The following is an 18,291-nucleotide window of genomic DNA, read 5'->3' as shown; positions in this document are numbered from 1 at the left end:
ATGGAGCACCATTAAATCCATTATTAAAAAATTGAAAGAATATGGCACCACAACGAACCTGCCGAGAGAGGGCCGCCCACCAAAACTCACTGACCAGGCAAGGAGGGCATTAATCAGAGAGGCAACAAAGAGACCAAAGATGACCCTGAAGGATCTGCAAAGCTCCACAGAGATTGGAGTATCTGTCCATAGGACCACTTTAAGCCATATACTCCACAGAGCTGGGCTTTACAGAAGAGTGGCCAGAAAAAAGCCATTGCTTAAAGAAAAAAATAAGCAAACATGTTTGGTGTTTGCCAAAAGGCATGTGGGAGACTCCACTAACATATGGAAGAAGGTACTCTGGGCAGATGAGACTAAAATTTAGCTTTTTGGCCATCAAGCAAAACACCAAGTCTGGGTCAAACCCAACACCTCCCATCACCCCAAGATCTTCATCCCCACAGTGAAGCATGGTGGTGGCAGCATCATGCTGTGGGGATGTTTTTCAATGGCAGGGACTGGGAAACTGGTCAGAATTGAAGGAATGATGGATGGCGCTAAATACAGGGAATTTCTTTGAGATTTGAGATTGGGATGGAGGTTCACCTTCCAGCAGGACAATGTCCCTAAGCATACTGCTAAAGCAACACTTGAGTGGTTTAAGGGGAAACGTTCCAATGTCTTGGAATGGCCTAGTCAAAGCCCAGACCTCAATCCAGTTGAGAATCGGTGGTATGACTTAAAGATTGCTGTACACCAGCGGAACCCATCCAACTTGAAGGAGCTGGAGCAGTTTTTCCTTGAAGAATGAGCAACAATCCCAGTGGTTAGATGTGCCAAGCTTATAGAGACGTACCCCAAGAGACTTGCAGCTGTAATTGCTGCAAAGTATTGACTTTGTTGGGGTGAATAATTACAGTATGCACACTCAAGTTTTCAGGTTTTTTTTGTCTTATTTGTTTCACAATAAAAAGAATGTGCATCTTCAAAGTGGTAGGCATGTTGTTTAAATCAAATGATAAAACCCCCCAACAAATCTATTGTAATTCCAGGTTGTAAGGCAATAAAATAGGAAAAATGCCAAGGGGGTGAATACTTTCGCAAGCCACTGTACACTACAGTAGTTTGTTATTAAGAAAGCATACACTTCATACACCAAGAGAGTATACCTGATTCCTATACCGTCTGTATTGTAAAACGTGTCTGTACCTGTACCTGTGAGAATGAGAGGGAGTTGTGTTGATGGTTGTCTTCCCCTGCAGTACTGGACCATCCAGACCAGGAGAGCACCATCCAGCTACTTGTGTATCTGCTGCCGCCGTGCAACAGTGACACCCTGCAACGCCTCCTGGAGTTCCTGGCAACGGTGACCGCCCACGCAGAGGACAGTCAGGACAGGGACGGACATGAGGTGTGGAATGGACAGGGCAGGCAAGGACTTGAGGGTAGGACACGGCAGGACAGGAGGACAGAATAGGAAGACTGGAGGACAGGGCAGGAGGACAGGACGCGGCAGGACAGGAGGACAGAACATGAGGGCAGTGCAGGGAAGGACAGGACATGAGGGTAGGACACGGCAGGACAGGAGGACAGGATAGGATGACTGGAGGACAGGACATGAGGGTAGGACACGGCAGGACAGGAGGACAGGATAGGATGACTGGAGGACAGGGCAGGAGGACAGGACATGAGGGCAGGACATGGCAGGACAGGAGGACAGGATAGGATGACTGGAGGACAGGACATGAGGGTAGGACACGGCAGGACAGGAGGACAGGATAGGATGACTGGAGGACAGGGCAGGAGGACAGGACATGAGGGCAGGACATGGCAGGACATGAGGAAAGGGCTGGAGGACAGGGCAGAGCATGACAGGATGAGAGGTTAGTAGTGTAATTAATTTACTCAGGTTTACGGTCCTTTTCTCAATTTGTCAGATATCAACTTTCATAGATGAATGTTGTAGTTTTTCCCAATGTTGGTTATTTCTGATTCATGACTAGGTCATGAGTCATATTCATCTATCGAAATACTGCAAGCATTTTACATTACAGCGCAGACTACATTGTCATTAGCATGCTAGTAATAGTACTTCCATCACCCCAAATGAGCGCAGAGAGGAGTACATGGGAAGGATATTTTTACATTCTGATGTAACAAATTGACAGACTTTGGTGGTCCTGTAGCTCAGTTGGTAGAGCATGGCGCTTGTAACGCCAGGGTAGTGGGTTCGATTCCCGGGACCACCCATACGTAGAATGTATGCACACATGACTGTAAGTCCCTTTGGATAAAAGCGTCTGCTAAATGGCATATATTATATTATATTATATTATATTATATTATATTATTTATAGCTTTATTCATGTTGACATGAGCGGCTTAAGTGAGTATTAATTCCCACACTCCTCTCGGTTTGAATAGGTATACACCTCTGTGTGTCAAGAGTCAGCCATGTGCATTCATTGTTTTCTATTGCTACCATAATCATAAATTGATTTTTAAAAATGATCTGTATTAATGACTGCTTTTCCATGTTAATTTTACATTGAACTTAAAAGAAAGACCAGAAAGTAATCTGATGTTTTTATTCAGTGTTACCTTTACTAATCCTTCCAGTTGACCTCCATCAACCTAACCTTCAGCATAGTCCTGATTTTTCCTGTAACCACAAAAGATCAGACGAAAATGTCTTGCTAACAATCACGTACTTGGCCTGTGAGGCTGTGAGTTGTGGGGCTGCTGGCCAGACAGCCAGAATGAGATCAATTCAGGCTTCATTATCCTGTTATTACTGGGGATTTCATGACGATGCATAATAAACTGTTCATGTCCTACTGAGCAGAAGGAGCTCATGTTTGCCAGCACTGGCAGGAGAGCTTCTCAGAAAGGTGTGTGTGTGTGTGTGTGTGTGTGTGTGTGTGTGTGTGTGTGTGTGTGTGTGTGTGTGTGTGTGTGTGTGTGTGTGTGTGTGTGTGTGTGTGTGTGTGTGTGTGTGTGTGTGTGTGTGTGTGTATGTTTTTGTGCTCATTGTCCCACTGCTGTCTTTAGATCACCGGGAACAAGATGACATCACTCAACTTGGCCACCGTCTTTGGGCCCAACCTTCTACACAAGCAGAAGAGCTCGGACAAGGAGTTTACTGTTCAGAGTGTTGCCCGCGCAGAGGAGAGTACAGCCATCATTGGCGTGGTACACAGCATGATCACCACGTATGAGACCCTCTTCATGGTAAGCTATCCACTTATGGAAAACACTAACATGGCACCAATAAATGGATATATATAAGTGTTTATCACACTAGATAGAGAACAGAGTACAAAATTGGCACAGCTGACAAACAATTGAACTCTCTTAGTCACTGCTCTCCTTTCCTAGAATAATTGTTCTTAGGGGAATTGTGCTTAAAGGGACACTTTGGGAATTTGGCAATGAGGCCTGCTATCTACTTCCCCATGGATTACATTTTTATGAAGGAAATTAGAGGTAGTTTCTGCTAGCAGATACCATAGACTTCCAGTCATTGTGGTAACGCTACTATAGTTAGTCATTGCAGTAGTTCTAGTTAGGAATGTCCTTCGAACTGCAGGCAGAGACAAAAAAAAAGGTAACCACAAGTTCATCTGACTCTGGGGAAGTAGATAAAAGGACATCATTGCCAAAATACAGATGTATTCCTTTAATAGAGTGGCTCAATCTAATGAAATGTAAACATGCATTTTATACGTTTTGGAGAAGGCCTAAGCCTTGTAAAACCAAGCTCCACAGAGAAGATCATCAACTCCTGCCTTTGTTTTTCACTCCTGTACGGGTCCTTATAAGGTCCAGGAAAAGGAGGACTATGGATTTGGACATACTGATTACAGTGTTTTTACAGTTTCTTTCCAGACCAAGCTGTATTTTTCTTAAAGGGGCAATCCTCAGTTGAAACGATAACAAAGCACACGCACCGCCTCTGTTGTGGTAAAAAGTTGAGGGATGGACATGGAGAAATGCAATGACTCTTAAATTCATAGACAGAGCTATTTTGACGCAAGGACTGACCACTAAATATATCAACAATATAGTTAAGCATATTTTGAAGCTATACACAGTTTTTGCATTCAGGAAGTTTTTTGTTACGTTGCAGCCTTATTCTAAAATAGATTCAATTGTTTTTCTTCCATCCTCAATCTACACACAATATCCCATAATGACAAAGCAAAAAAGGGTTCTAGAACTTTTTTGAAAATGTATTAAAAAAAATGTCAAACTGAATTCACATTTACATGGGTATTCAGACCCTTATTTCCATAAAGTGTTGTCCATACATTTGTTTACATCCTTGTTAGTGAGCATTTGTCATTTGCCAAGGTAATCCATCCACCTGGCAGGTGTGGCATATCAAGAAGTTGATTATTTAAAACCTCTACGGGATCAGTGTCCCTAAAACGGGACAGTTGTTGCTAATGTGACTAGAATGACGTTGTATAAAACAGCCAACTTTCCAGGACATAAACGTTATTATAACTGCTGTGTCTAATTAACAGTAGCTATTACAATGTAAAAATACCATGCTATTGTTTGAAGAGAGTGTAAAACAACAAACCTTTTATCACCGCAACTGGTTTGATACATTTAGTCATCTGGATCTTATTTGTCATCCCGAAGGTCCCAGAGATAAATGTTGTGTTTGTAGCAACTGGGGTCTACAGTTTTACCCCACTGATGTCTCTGGCTCCACACCCACCCCACGTGACTTTACTTCCGGCGCCGACAGAGATGGCCGCCTCGCTTCGCGTTCCTAGGAAACAATGCAGTATTTTGTTTTTTTTAAGTGTTATTTCCCCCCCCCAAGCAGACACATCGACGGCCCTGAAAGAACTTCATTGGACTCTATGTAAACTGGAAACCACATGTCCTGAGGCTGCACTTATTGTAGCCGGGGATTTTAACAAGGCTAATCTGAAAACAAGGCTCCCCAAATTCTATCAGCATATCGATTGTGCTACCAGGGCAAAACCCTAGACCACTGTTATTCTAACTGCCACAACGCATTTCAGGCCCTCCCCGACCTCCCTTCGGAAAAGCTGGCCACGATTCCATTTTGTTGCTCCCAGCCAATAGACAGAAAATAAAACAGGAAGCACTCGCGCTCAGGTCTGTTCAACGCAGGTCCGACCAATCTGATTCCACGCTTCAAAATTGCATCGATAACGTGGACTGGGATATGTTCCGCATTGCGGCGAACAACAACATTGACGAATACGCTGATTCGGTGTGCGAGTTTATTAACAAGTGCATTGGTGATGTTGTACCCACAGCGTCTATTAAAACATTCCCCAACCAGAAACCGTGGATTGATGGCAGAATTTGTGCAAAACTGAACACGCGAACCACTGCTTTTAATCAGGTCAAGGTGACCGGAAACATGACCGAATACAAACAGTGTAGCTATTCCCTCCGCAAGGCAATCAAACAAGCTAAGCGTCAGAACAGAGACATAGTGGAGTCGCAATTCAACGTCTCAGACACGAGAGGTATGTGGCAGGGTCTACAATCAATCACGGACTACAAAAGAACAACCAGCCCCGTCGCGGATCACGATGTCTTGCTTCCAGACAGACTAAACAAACAAAGTTTTTTGCCCGCTTTGAGGACGATACAGTGCCACTAATATGGCCCGATACCAAAACCTGCGGGCTCTCCTTCACTGCAGCCGAGGTGAGTAAAACATTTAAACGTGTTAACCCTCGCAAGGCTGCAGGCCCAGACGGCATCCCCGGCCGCATCCTCAGAGCATGCACAGACTGGCAGGCTGGTGTGTTTACAGACATATTCAATCAATCCTTATCCCAGTCTGCTGTCCCCACATGCTTCAAGAGGGCCACTATTGTTCCTGTTCTCAAGAAAGCTAAGTGACGACCGACCTGTAGCACTCACTTCCATCATCATGAAGTGCTTTGAGAGACTAGTCAAGGACCATATCACCTCCACCCTACCTGACACCCTAGACCCAATTCCAATTTGCTTACCCCCCCAATAGGTCCACAGACGACGCAATCGCCACTACACTAACCCATCTGGACAAGAGGAATACCTATGTGAGAATGCTGTTCATCGATTACAGCTCAGCATTTAACACCATAGTACCCTCCAAACTCGTCATTAAGCTCGAGACCCTGGGTCTCGACCCCACCCTGTGCAACTGGGTCCTCGACTTCCTGACGTGCCGCCCCCAGGTGGTGAGGGTAGGTAACAACATCTCCACCCCGCTGATCCTCAACACTGGGTCCCCACAAGGGTGCGTTCTCAGCCCTCTCCTGTACTCCCTGTTCACCCACGACTGCGTGGCCACGCACGCCTCCAACTCAATCATCAAGTTTGCAGACGACACTACAGTGATAGGCTTGATTTGTCAAAAAAACAGGAAACAGCATAGGGAGCAACCCCCTATCTACATTGACGGGACAGTAGTGGAGAGGGTGGAGAGTTTTAAGTTCCTCGGCGTACACATCATAGACAAAATGAAATGGTCCACCCACACAGATAGTGTTGTGAAAAAGGCGCAGCAGCGCCTCTTCAACCTCAGGAGGCTGAAACAATTTGGCTTGTCACCAAAAACACACAAACTTTTACAGATGCACAATTGAGAGCATCCTGTCGGGCTGTATCACCGCCCACCACCGTACGGCAGCTGCTCCACCCATAACCGTAAGACTCTCCAGAGGGTAGTGGGGTCTGCACAATGCATCACCGGGTGCAAACTACCTGCCCTCCAGGACACCTACACCACCCGATGTCACAGGATGTTAGATATTGGATGTTAGATATTGTTAGATATTACTGCATGTCGGAACTAGAAGCACAAGCATTTCGCTACACTTGCATTAACATCTGCTAACTACATACATATTTGTATGTGACAAATACATTTGATTTGATTTGACCCGGCCATCTAGATTTGTGAAAGTGTATAAGCTAATGATCCATCATGTACTGTATGACATTCCTGGGAGTGTGTAAACTTACATTTTTTATTACCAAAGCATTTTTATATGTTCTCTATAGTTATGTACTTGAAAATGTATAAATGATCAATTCGGCACATTTAGGCAATCTCCTGGCAGACTTGATACAACATTTTGTGCAGTAATGTAATTCTTCACTGGATCAGTCTGAAACTTTGCACACACACTGTTGCCATCTGGTGGCCAACATCTAAATTACACCTTGACTCCTATCTGAAAGTATGGCCATTCTCCTACATTTCAATGATGGAAAATACAAAATAGAAAAAACATGTTTTACCAGATCTAATGTGTTATATTCACCTACATTCATTTCACATTTCCACAAACTTCAAAGTGTTTCCTTTCAAATTGTATCAAGAATATGCATATCCTTGCTTCAGGTCCTGAGCTACAGGCAGTTAGATTTGGTTATGTCATTTTAGATGAAAATTGAAAAAAAGGGTATGATCCTTGAGGTTCATGATCATTACACAGGTGCACCTTGTGCTGGGGGACAATAAAAGGCCACTCTAAATGTGCAGATTTGTCACACAACACAATGCCACATATGTCTCAAGTTTTGAGGGAGCGTGCAATTGACATGCTGACTGCAGGAATGTCCACCAGAGCTGTTGCCAGAGAATTGAATGTTCATTTCTCTTCCATAAGCTGCCTCCAACATTGTTTTAGAGAATTTGTCAGCACGTCCAACCGGCCTCACAACCACAGACCACGTACGTGTATGGCGTCGTGTGGGCGAGCAGTTTGCGATCAGAGTGCCCCATGGTGGCTGTGGGGTAATGGTATGGGCAGGCATAAACTAGGGACAGCAAACACAATTGCATTTTATCGATGGCAATTTGAATGCACAGAGTTATCGTGACGAGATCCTGAGGCCCATTATCGTGCCATTCATCCGTCACCATCACCTCATGTTTCAGCATGATAATGCACGGCCCCATGTCGCAAGGATATGTACACAATTCCTGGAAACTGAAAATGTCCCAGTTCTTCCATGGCCTGCATACTCACCATACATGTCACCAATTGAGCATGTTTGGGATGTTCTGGATCAACATGTATGACAGCATATACGACAAGCGTGTTCCAGTTCCTGCCAATATCCAGCAACTTTGCACAGCCATTGAAGAGGAGTGGGACAACATTCCACAGGCCACAATCAACAGCCTGATCAACTCTATGCAAAGGAGAATGTGCTGCGCTGCATGAGGCAAATGGCGGTCACACCAGATACTGACTGGTTTTCTGATCCACGCCCCTACTTTTTAAAAAAGGTTTATGTGACCAACAGATGCATATCTGTATTCCCAGTCATGTGAAATCCATAGATTAGGACCTAATTCATTTATTTCAATTGACTGATTTCCTTATATGAACTGTAACTCAGTAAAATCGTGGAAATTGTTGCATGTTGCGTATATATTTTTGTTCAGTGTTTTTTTGTTTCTGATATGGTACGACCGTTGATCTTAGCTCAAGAGGCATTTGTAAGTTATATTCTTCAAGAATCGATGTGGATAAAAGCGTCTGCTAAATGGCATATTGATAAGACCATAAATAGATGGAATAGATAATATATATAATAATAATATATGCCATTTAGCAGACACTTTTATCCAAAGCGACTTACAGTCAGTCATGTGTGCATACATTCTACGTATGGGTGGTCCCAGGAATCAAACCCACTACCCTGGTGTTACAAGCGCCATGCTCTACCAACTGAGCTACAGAAGGACCACAGCAACTGTGGATTTCCTCTAAACTTGCTCTAATTTTTCTTAACCTTAGTCTGTGGGATCTTTCAACACAACATATCTCACAACCATCCCTCCCTTCCCCTTTCCATTGCTTCATCTAAGCTATATGTACTACCGTTCAAAAGTTTGGGGTCACTAAGAAATGTCCTTGTTTTTGACAGAAAAACTATTTTTTTTTGTCCATTAAAATAACATCAAATTGATCAGAAATACAGTGTAGACATTGTAAATGTTGTAAATTAATATTGTAGCTGGAAACGGCTGATTTTTAATGATATTTACATAGGTGTACAGAGGCCCATTATCAGCAACCATCACTCCTGTGTTCCAATGGCACATTGTGTTAGTTAATCAAAGTTTATGAGTAAGAGGACAAGTACATTAGAGTGTCTAGTTTGAGAAATAGATGCCTCACAGACACTCTAATATACTTTTCCTCTTGCTCAGTTGTGCACCGGGGCCACCCACTCCTCTTTCAATTCTGTTAGAGCCAGTTTGCACTGTTCTGTGAAGTACGAGCGTTGTACGAGACCTTCAGTTTCTTGGCAATTTCTCGCATGGAATAGCCTTCATTTCTCAGAACAAGAATAGAGTTTCAGAAGAAAGTTATTTGTTTCTGGCCATTTTAAGCCTGTAATCGAACCCACAAATGTTGCCCCAGATACTCAACTAGTCTAAAGAAGGCCAGTTTTATTGCTTCTTTAATCAGCACGACAGTTTTCAGCTGTGCGAACATAATTGCAAATGAGTTTTCTAATGATCAATTACCCTTTTAAAATGATTAACTTGGATTAGCTAACACAGTATGGCACTGGAACACAGGAGTGATGGTTGCTGATAATGGGCCTCTCTGTACGCCTATGTAGATATTCCTTTAAAAAATCTGCCGTTTCCAGCTACAACAGTCATTTACAACATTAACAATGTCTACACTGTATTTCTGATCAATTTGATGTTATTTTAATGGACAAAAAATGTGCTTTTCTGTTAAAACTTAGGACATTTCTAAGTGACCCCAAACTTTTGAACGGTAGTGTATATATATTAGCATGTGTTAACCAATGGTGCAATAGCTTTAAACTTTACTTGAACCACTTGCTTATTATACATCGTCTGTAGGAGACATTCTTGCTTCAGCTCTAGTAATTTAGCGTTTCAGAGTACATATTTACATTATTGTGTCAATAGCTGTCTCAACGCTTGGCCTACATCTGAGCCGCTTGATTTACAGTGAAGGACTTAGATATCCAGTTTAAGCCAACAGAGAATGAGATAGATGTAACAACTGTCTTTTCGGCTGAGACGTCTAGTTAAGGATTGTGTGTTTCTGGCCCTTCCAGGTGCCGCCTGACCTGCAGAATGAGGTTCTGATGAGTCTACTAGAGACGGATCCTGACGTGGTGGATTACCTCCTGAGGAGGAAGGATTCTCAGCACTCGTGAGTGTGTGGCCTTTTGTGTGCTTAGATATGGACGATTGGACGTGATGCTGTGCCTCTGCCAAATGGGCATCAGGTGGCTTAGTAGTTAAGAGCGTTGGGCCAGTAACTGAAATGTCGCTGGTTTGAATCCCTGAGCTGACTAGGTGAAAATGATGTCCTTAACCCTACTTGCTCTGGATGAGATAACATCTGCTACATGACAAAAAATGTAAAAGCTCTGTGAAAATCCTGTACAGTGATGTATGGGGCTCTGAGAAGGTACTGGAGCACCCCCTGGTGGTATTATTGTCTATTTTCACTTCTTACCAAAACATCATCGTGATGACATATTGTTTCAGTTTTCTTACCTAAACATCATCGTGATGACATATAGTTTCAGTTTTCTTACCTAAACATCATCGTGATGACATATAGTTTCAGTTTTCTTACCAAAACATCATCGTGATGACATATAGTTTCAGTTTTCTTACCAAAACATCATCGTGATGACATATAGTTTCAGTTTTCTTACCTAAACATCATCGTGATGACATATAGTTTCAGTTTTCTTACCTAAACATCATCGTGATGACATATAGTTTCAGTTTTCTTACCTAAACATCATCGTGATGACATATAGTTTCAGTTTTCTTACCTAAACATCATCGTGATGACATATAGTTTCAGTTTTCTTACCTAAACATCATTGTGATGGCATGTGGTTTTAATGTTCTTACCTAAACATGAGAAATTACTGCACTGTTGTATCTAGGAACACAAGCATTTTGCTACACCCGCAATAACATCTGCTAAATATGTTGTATGCGACCAATAAAATGAGATTTGATATAATGTAGTTTCCGTTCTCTTACCCAGACATCATTGTGATAACATATCATTTCAGTTGTCTCCCTTCTCTGTACACCATGGCATACTTTGTAACTAGGGCAATGAGTTGTTCCTGGTCAGATAATACCTACTGTGGTAAATCTACTGGTCATCATACGTCTCATTTTACATCATGTCTCTTTCTTCTCCTCTCCCCCATAGTGGTCCAGGCCCTCTGAGGACTGAGGATCCCTTCTCTTTGAGGGAGAGGCGTTGCTCCAGTGACTCCAACAAGGCCTCCAGTGGGGATGTGTCCCCCTATGACAACAACTCACCAGTGCTGTCAGAGCGGCTGCTCTCCCAGCCCCAGGAGGACAGGAACCTCCTCTCTGATAGGCTGTTCAGGGTTCCAGAGCAGTACACACTGGTTGGCCACGTCAAAGGTCGTCCTAGCATCACCTGTCACTCACCATCCTCAGGCAAAGGTGAGCTTCCCAATGGTCGAGTTGTTGGTCATTTAATTTCTGAAAATAGCACAATATGCTGTATTGTATATTGCTACTTAGGCTGAGGAATATGTCTTATTTTTCCATTAGACACACCTGATGAACATGTCTGGGGTGCCTGGCATGCCTCTCTAAGGAAAGGGTTTATGGATCATCACATCACTGGTACATTCATTGTCTTTAAACATAGCGTCTCATTCTTTGCTCTTTGAAACTTTGCAACCTAGAATAAACATTGTAGACTAGATGGAGTTAGACGTTGATTATGTGTATAAATGGTTTCCCCTAGGTTCCCATGGCGACGTTTCAGAACACGGCTCCTGCGGCTCATCAGAGGGACTCGACCGTCACCAAGGTAACAACAGCAAACTGCCTGTCAGACGAACTTATACCTCATTAGGTGTGCCTGAGTGCAGACCACACCCCCCGGTGATTCGCTGCAGTAGTAGCCCTCTGACGGAGAGAGGGCAAAGACAGCAGGGTACCGACTCATTATTACATCACCGACCACAGGGAAGACCAGGGGCCGACAGCTCAGAGGACCTCGCACTAAGAGGAGGAGTGTCACAGCCTGCCAGTCCCTCCCTCAGAGGCAGGCCTGGCGGCAGGGTGGATGGAAGGCCTCCCCCTCCCTACCCTGGACCTCTCAGAGGAACACACAGAGAATGTTCTCCCTCTACACCTTCCCTCTCCCTCTCCACGCACCAGTGTGTGACCCCACAGAGCCCCCAACGGCCCCCCCATGGAAGCTGCAGCCCCAGGAACCGGACTGTGGCCCCTAAGAACCCCTCCTCTAGTCCTCTGGAAGGAAAGGTGCCAGTCAGCCCGGAGTGGCAGAGAGAGAGTTGGCAGATATGGAAGCTCTTATCAACAGACAACACAGACACACTACCAGAGACACTGGTGTGATGTGTTGAGTAGAACCACTAACTTTAACTATTGTGTTACCAAGAGGAGAGGAGGGATGGGGTGGGGGGGTCCTGTATGATTATGTTGATCTGCTACTTGCTGAGATGTGCCAATTGTCTGTGAGTAAGGAGAGGAGAGGAGGGATGGAGGTGTTCCTGTATGATTATGTTGATCTGCTACTTGCTGAGATGTGCCAATTGTCTGTGAGTAAGGAGAGGAGAGGAGGGATGGAGGTGTTCCTGTATGATTATGTTGATCTGCTACTTGCTGAGATGTGCCAATTGTCTGTGAGTTACGGTGTGTTTGTTTGTTAATGTTGCTGTTTCACTCTCCTCATGTGTTACCTACACTTTTTTCAGAAGCTTGACTCCAACATTTTGTCACTAAGACATACCTTAACAGAGACACAAGTTAACATCACTGAGATGTGACTATCTGAGTCTTTTGGGGGCGTAGTAACAAAACACATTATTTTCATACCGTGTCATTTATGTGTTTTATAATGTTATTTTTTTTCAACTCAGAATAATGGTGTATGAATGAATCTGAATGGATCAGTACTAGTGACTTACGTACAAGGTTCATTTTTATAGCCTAATATCATCCTATGAGATACAATGCTGATATTATAACCGAAATCAAATACATTTATCATATTGAAACAAGAGGTGTCTTTGTGCTATTTCTCTGTTGGTGGAGCTGTTGCCAAACAAATGAAAATCCATTGTGTTTTTGTTACTGCCGTTACACTTAAATGTGATGTTTTGGTCACTAGATTTTACAGCTAATGTTCATGGCCTTCTGTAACTGATTGTAATAGTCATCCGAACACAACTTTAGCTGATTCTAATATTCATCCATTCACTCATCCATTCACAGCTGTAACTGAAATTAATATTCATCCAAACACAGCTGTAACTGATTCTAATATTCATCCATTCACTCATCCATTCACAGCTGTAACTGACATTAATATTCATCCAAACACAGCTGTAACTGATTCTAATATTCATCCATTCACTCATCCATTCACAGCTGTAACTGATATAAATTTTCATCCAAACACAGCTGTAACTCATTCTAATATTCATCCATTCACTCATCCAAACACAGCTGTAACTCATTCTAATATTCATCCATTCACTCATCCATTCACAGCTGTAACTGATATAAATTTTCATCCAAACACAGCTGTAACTCATTCTAATATTCATCCATTCACTCATCCAAACACAGCTGTAACTCATTCTAATATTCATCCATTCACTCATCCAAACACAGCTGTAACTGATTCAAATATTCATCCAAACACAGCTGTAACTGATTCTAATAATCATCCATTCACTTATCCAAACAAGTGTAACTGATTCTAATATTCATCCTTTCACAACTGTAACTGATTCTAATATTCATCCATTCACTCATCCAAACACACATGTAACTGATTCTAATAGTCATCCATTCACAACTGTAACTGATTCTAATAGTCATCCATTCACTCATCCAAACACACGTGTAACTGATTCTAATAATCATCCATTCACTCATCCAAACACAAGTGTAACTGATTCTAATAATCATCCATTCACAACTGTAACTGATTCTAATATTCATCCATTCACTCATCCAAACACACATGTAACTGATTCTAATAGTCATCCATTCACAACTGTAACTGATTCTAATAGTCATCCATTCACTCATCCAAACACACGTGTAACTGATTCTAATAATCATCCATTCACTCATCCAAACACAAGTGTAACTGATTCTAATAATCATCCATTCACAACTGTAACTGATTCTAATATTCATCCATTCACTCATCCAAACACAGCTGTAACTGATTCTAATAGTCATCCATTCAAAACTGTAACTGATTCTAATAGTCATCCATTCACTCATCCAAACACAAGTGTAACTGTCATCCCCCTGTTTTTATTATGATGGGGAAATGGAAAAATGAAACTTGAACATACAGATCATTATGAATGTAATTCCCCAATATTCAAGATATAACCAAAGTATCTTAGTTTGTTATTGAATGTACCAAGTTTTTTTCTGCCCCCACATCTTAAGGGGAAATGAAGGTACTGCAATATATAAGTCATTACTTTCACTAAGATTTTTGTTGTTTGAATATTTGCTGGCAAATCTTCCCACTGGGCACACACTGGTTGAATCAAAGTTGTCTCGACGTCATTTCAATTAAATTACATTGCACCAACGTGTAATAGACGTTGAATTGACGTCTGTGCCCAGTGGGTTGTTTGTTTGTCCCGGGCAAACATTAGGCCTTATGATCTGTTCAGTAAAAATTACAGTTAATGTCTCTGATATGAGGTTGCTTGCAATGCTGATATGACTTTTTCATTTTCACATTGATTTAACATTACATGCTAATAGTAATGCATTTGTACCTTGTGCCTCATCAGTATTTTCATTGCAATTAAGCTGCTTTCATTCTGTATATTGCCAGCTTGAACCCTTCAGCCTGATTGTATTACCGTATTGTGCATTTTCCTTTGTCCTCCGTGATGGATGAAATGGGATATTAGTATTTTTATCATCTTGTTTTCATCATCTGTAAAACTATGCATAGAAACTGAAAGTGGCGTGAAACATTGTGGCAATAACCCTTTTACTCTCTTTGAAAAAGCCTTTTAACTCCTACTTCAGAATTTTGTCAGTATCCTCCAACTACTCCCAATGCTTGATTTCTTCTTGCGCTTAATTCTTATGTTCCCATTCTGTGTAAAGGGAAGTCAGGAACAATGTTAGTGGTTCATTCTCTAATGAACTGGAGTGGAAGGTGGCTGTTTTGACAGCTCCTCAGACTCCATAAAAATGTAATTTGGGCACATTTCAACACCCTAATGAAGTGCAAGAGCCAGAGCTGAGAACTCTCTCACTAACCAGGAAGTGGAACAGAGGGTCCCAGACATAGCCACAGGGAGTTCACCTGTCCTCTCCCGGACTGGACCACAGGCAAACTCGCTTCCTGATTACTGCCTTTTTATGACCAACTTTAAAAGTCCAATGCAGCTGTTTTTATCTCAATATCTCAATAGTTGGGGTAACAACCTTACTGTGATAGTTGGGGTAACAACCTTACTGTGATTGTTTTCAATTAAAATGGTCAAAAAGAAAGAAAAATAGCTTGTTAGCAGATAGAAATGTATTGCAATAATTTTGCTAGGACTGTCTGTGAGTGGATCGAGAGGAGAAAACAAAAAATGTGTTATTATATTTCTTGTTGGTCTATTAACAAAACAGGCTGAAATTTCAGGCGGTCTTTTCAAACAGCTATTACACTAAAACGGCATTAGCATAATTGTCACAATTTCACAGTATTTTTCCAACCTCATAGTGTGGAAATATATATAAATGTGTTTGACTGCCTTGAGCCTTTAAGTGGGGCAAGTACCATGTAGTCCAAGGAACGGTCCGTAGATCTCAGACGTGCATTGTGATGAGGCATATATCTGGGGAAGGGTATAAAGCAATTTCTAGAGTGTTGAAAGTTTCCAAAAGCACAATAATCTCCATCATTGGGAAATTGATAAAATATGGAACTACCTCGACTCTGCGCAGAGCTGAATGTCCTACCAAACTAAGCAACCGGGAAAGAAGGACTTTGGACCAAGAAGCCCATGACCACTCTGATAGAACTACAGAGTTCCTTGGCTGAGATGTCTACAGCACTTCACCAATCTGGGCTTTATGTGAGAGTGGCCAGATGGAAACCACTCCTGAGAAAAAGGCACATGACAGCATGCCTGGAGTTTACAAAACGGCATGGCAAAGACTCTGAGAGCATAAGCCAAAAGATTCTGTGGTCTCGTGAGACAAAAACGGAACTGTTTGGACTGAATGCAAAGCGCTGAATGTCTGGAAAAAGACAGACACAGCTCATCACCCGTCTAACACCATTCCTAATTCAAACAATCAAATGAAATCTTATTTGTCACTTGCGCAGAATACAACGTGGAGAATTTACCATGACTTATGAATCCTTAACCAACAATGCAGTTTTTTATTAAAATGTAAGCAAGATAAATCTGCTAAATAAAATGAAGTAAAAATAATAACACAATAAAATAACAATAAGGAGGCTGTATACTAAGGGTACCGATACAGAGTCAATGTGCAGGGGTACGGGATAGTCGAGGTAATGGAGGTAATATGTACTGTAGATGTAGGTAGAGGTAGTGACAGTGCATAGATAACAAACAGAGTATTAGCAGAGCATGTACAGTGTGTGTGTGTGTGTGTGTGGGGGGGGGGTAGCGTCAATATGTGCACTACCCAATATAGCAACTTGCGGTCAGATGCCGAGCAGTTGCCATACCAGGCAGTGATGCCACCAGCCAGGATGCTCTCGATGGTGCAGCTGTAGAACTTTTTGAGGATCTGAGGACCCATGCCAAATCTTTTCAGCCTCCTGAGGGGAAATAAGCATTGTCATAAGCATTGTCATTCTGGACTGTCTTGGTGTGTTTGGACCATGATAGGTCCTTGGTGATGTGCACACCAAGGAAATGTAACCTCTCGACCCGATCCCTTGCAGCCCTGTCGATGTGAATGGGGGAGTGCTTGACCCTCCTTTTACTGTAGTCCATGATCAGCTTCTTTGTCTTGCTCACATCGAGGGAGCAGTTGTTTTTCCTGGCACCACACTGCCAGGTCTCTTACCTCCTCCCTATAGGTTGTCTCATCATCAGTGATCAGGCCTACCACCGTCGTGTCGTTGTAAAACTTGATGATGTTGGAGTTGTACGTGGCAACGCAGTCGTGGGTGAACAGGGAATACAAGAGGGGTACTAAGCACGCACCCCTGAGGGGCCCCTGTGTTGAGGGTCAGTGTGGTGGATGTGTTGTTGCCTACTCTCACCACCTGGGGGCGGTCCGTCTTGAAGTCCAGGATCCAGTTGCAGAGGGAGGTGTTCAGTTCCAGGGTCTTTAGCTTAGTGATGAGCTTGGAGGGCACTATGGTATTGAGTGCTGCACTGTAGTGAATAAGCAGCATTTTCACATAGGTGTTCCTTTTGTCAAGTTGGGAAAGGGCAGTGTTAAGTGCAATAGAGATTGCGTCATCTGTGGATATGTTGGGGCGGTATGGCATGGGTCTCGGGTTTCTGGGACGATGGTGTTGATGTGAGCCATGACCAGCCTTTCAAATAACTTCTTGGCTACAGATTTGAGTGCTACAGGGTTTAGTCATTATTAAGGCAGGTTACTTGGAGTTCTTGGGCACAGGGACTATGGTGGTCTGCTTGAAACATTTAGGTATTACAGACTAGGTCAGGGAGAGTTTGTAAATGTCAGTGAAGTCACATGCCAACTGGTCAGTGCTTGCTCTGAGTACGCTTCCTTGTCATCCGTCTGGCCCTGTGGCCTTGTAAATGTTAACCTGTTTAAGGTTTTTACTCGAAGGGGTGCGATTTCAACCAAAAACGACAAGCTTACCTCAGAGAATGTGAAGCTGAAAGTTAGTCTAGAAGAACAGGAAAAGCGTTCCCGGAGACAGAACATATGTGTGACCGGAATCCCAGAAGGGCCGGAAGGGCACAATCCTACCCAGTTCATGGCCTCTTTCCTGCAAGACTTCCTCGGCGGGGAGACGTTTGACAGGCCTCCCAGTCATCGACACGGCGCATTGCACTCTAGCGGCAATCAACTCTCTCCTGTCTCAGCTACAACTATCTGGGGTGCAACTATAAAGCAACTATAAAGGGTTATATCATTTCCCAAGCCTTTCTGATCAAGAAGCTTAGAATGGAAAATAGGGAAAAAATTGGAGGTGGAAGTAAAGCCTGTAGAACCTTTTCATAAACAACAACCAACCCAGTAAAACAGGAAGTCACTAGTTTGTG

The 18,291-nt window shown here is 42.8% G+C and overlaps 1 protein-coding gene across 4 annotated transcripts in view; it reads left to right on the top strand.

Annotated features, from left to right (window-relative positions):
* The window catches only part of LOC118366578 (rho GTPase-activating protein 6-like), a 72,935-nt gene extending 60,076 nt beyond the window's left edge, over positions 1-12,859 (top strand). For 3 of the 4 annotated variants that reach the window (XM_052492928.1, XM_052492931.1, XM_052492930.1), the window contains exons 8-13: positions 1,245-1,393; positions 3,034-3,213; positions 10,093-10,190; positions 11,223-11,485; positions 11,597-11,671; positions 11,796-12,859. In XM_052492928.1, the coding sequence (XP_052348888.1) occupies positions 1,245-1,393; positions 3,034-3,213; positions 10,093-10,190; positions 11,223-11,485; positions 11,597-11,671; positions 11,796-12,415 (1,385 nt within the window). In that variant the 3' untranslated portion in view covers positions 12,416-12,859. The remainder of the gene's footprint in view (positions 1-1,244; positions 1,394-3,033; positions 3,214-10,092; positions 10,191-11,222; positions 11,486-11,596; positions 11,672-11,795) is intronic. The other variant, XM_052492929.1, reaches the window with a different exon arrangement.
* The last annotated feature ends 5,432 nt before the right edge of the window (positions 12,860-18,291 follow it).

This window comes from Oncorhynchus keta, chromosome 34, assembly GCF_023373465.1.
Source record: "Oncorhynchus keta strain PuntledgeMale-10-30-2019 chromosome 34, Oket_V2, whole genome shotgun sequence".
Classification (NCBI taxonomy): Eukaryota; Metazoa; Chordata; class Actinopteri; order Salmoniformes; family Salmonidae; genus Oncorhynchus; species Oncorhynchus keta.
Note: the sequence above shows the minus strand (reverse complement) of the source record. Positions and strands in the feature narration are given on the sequence as shown.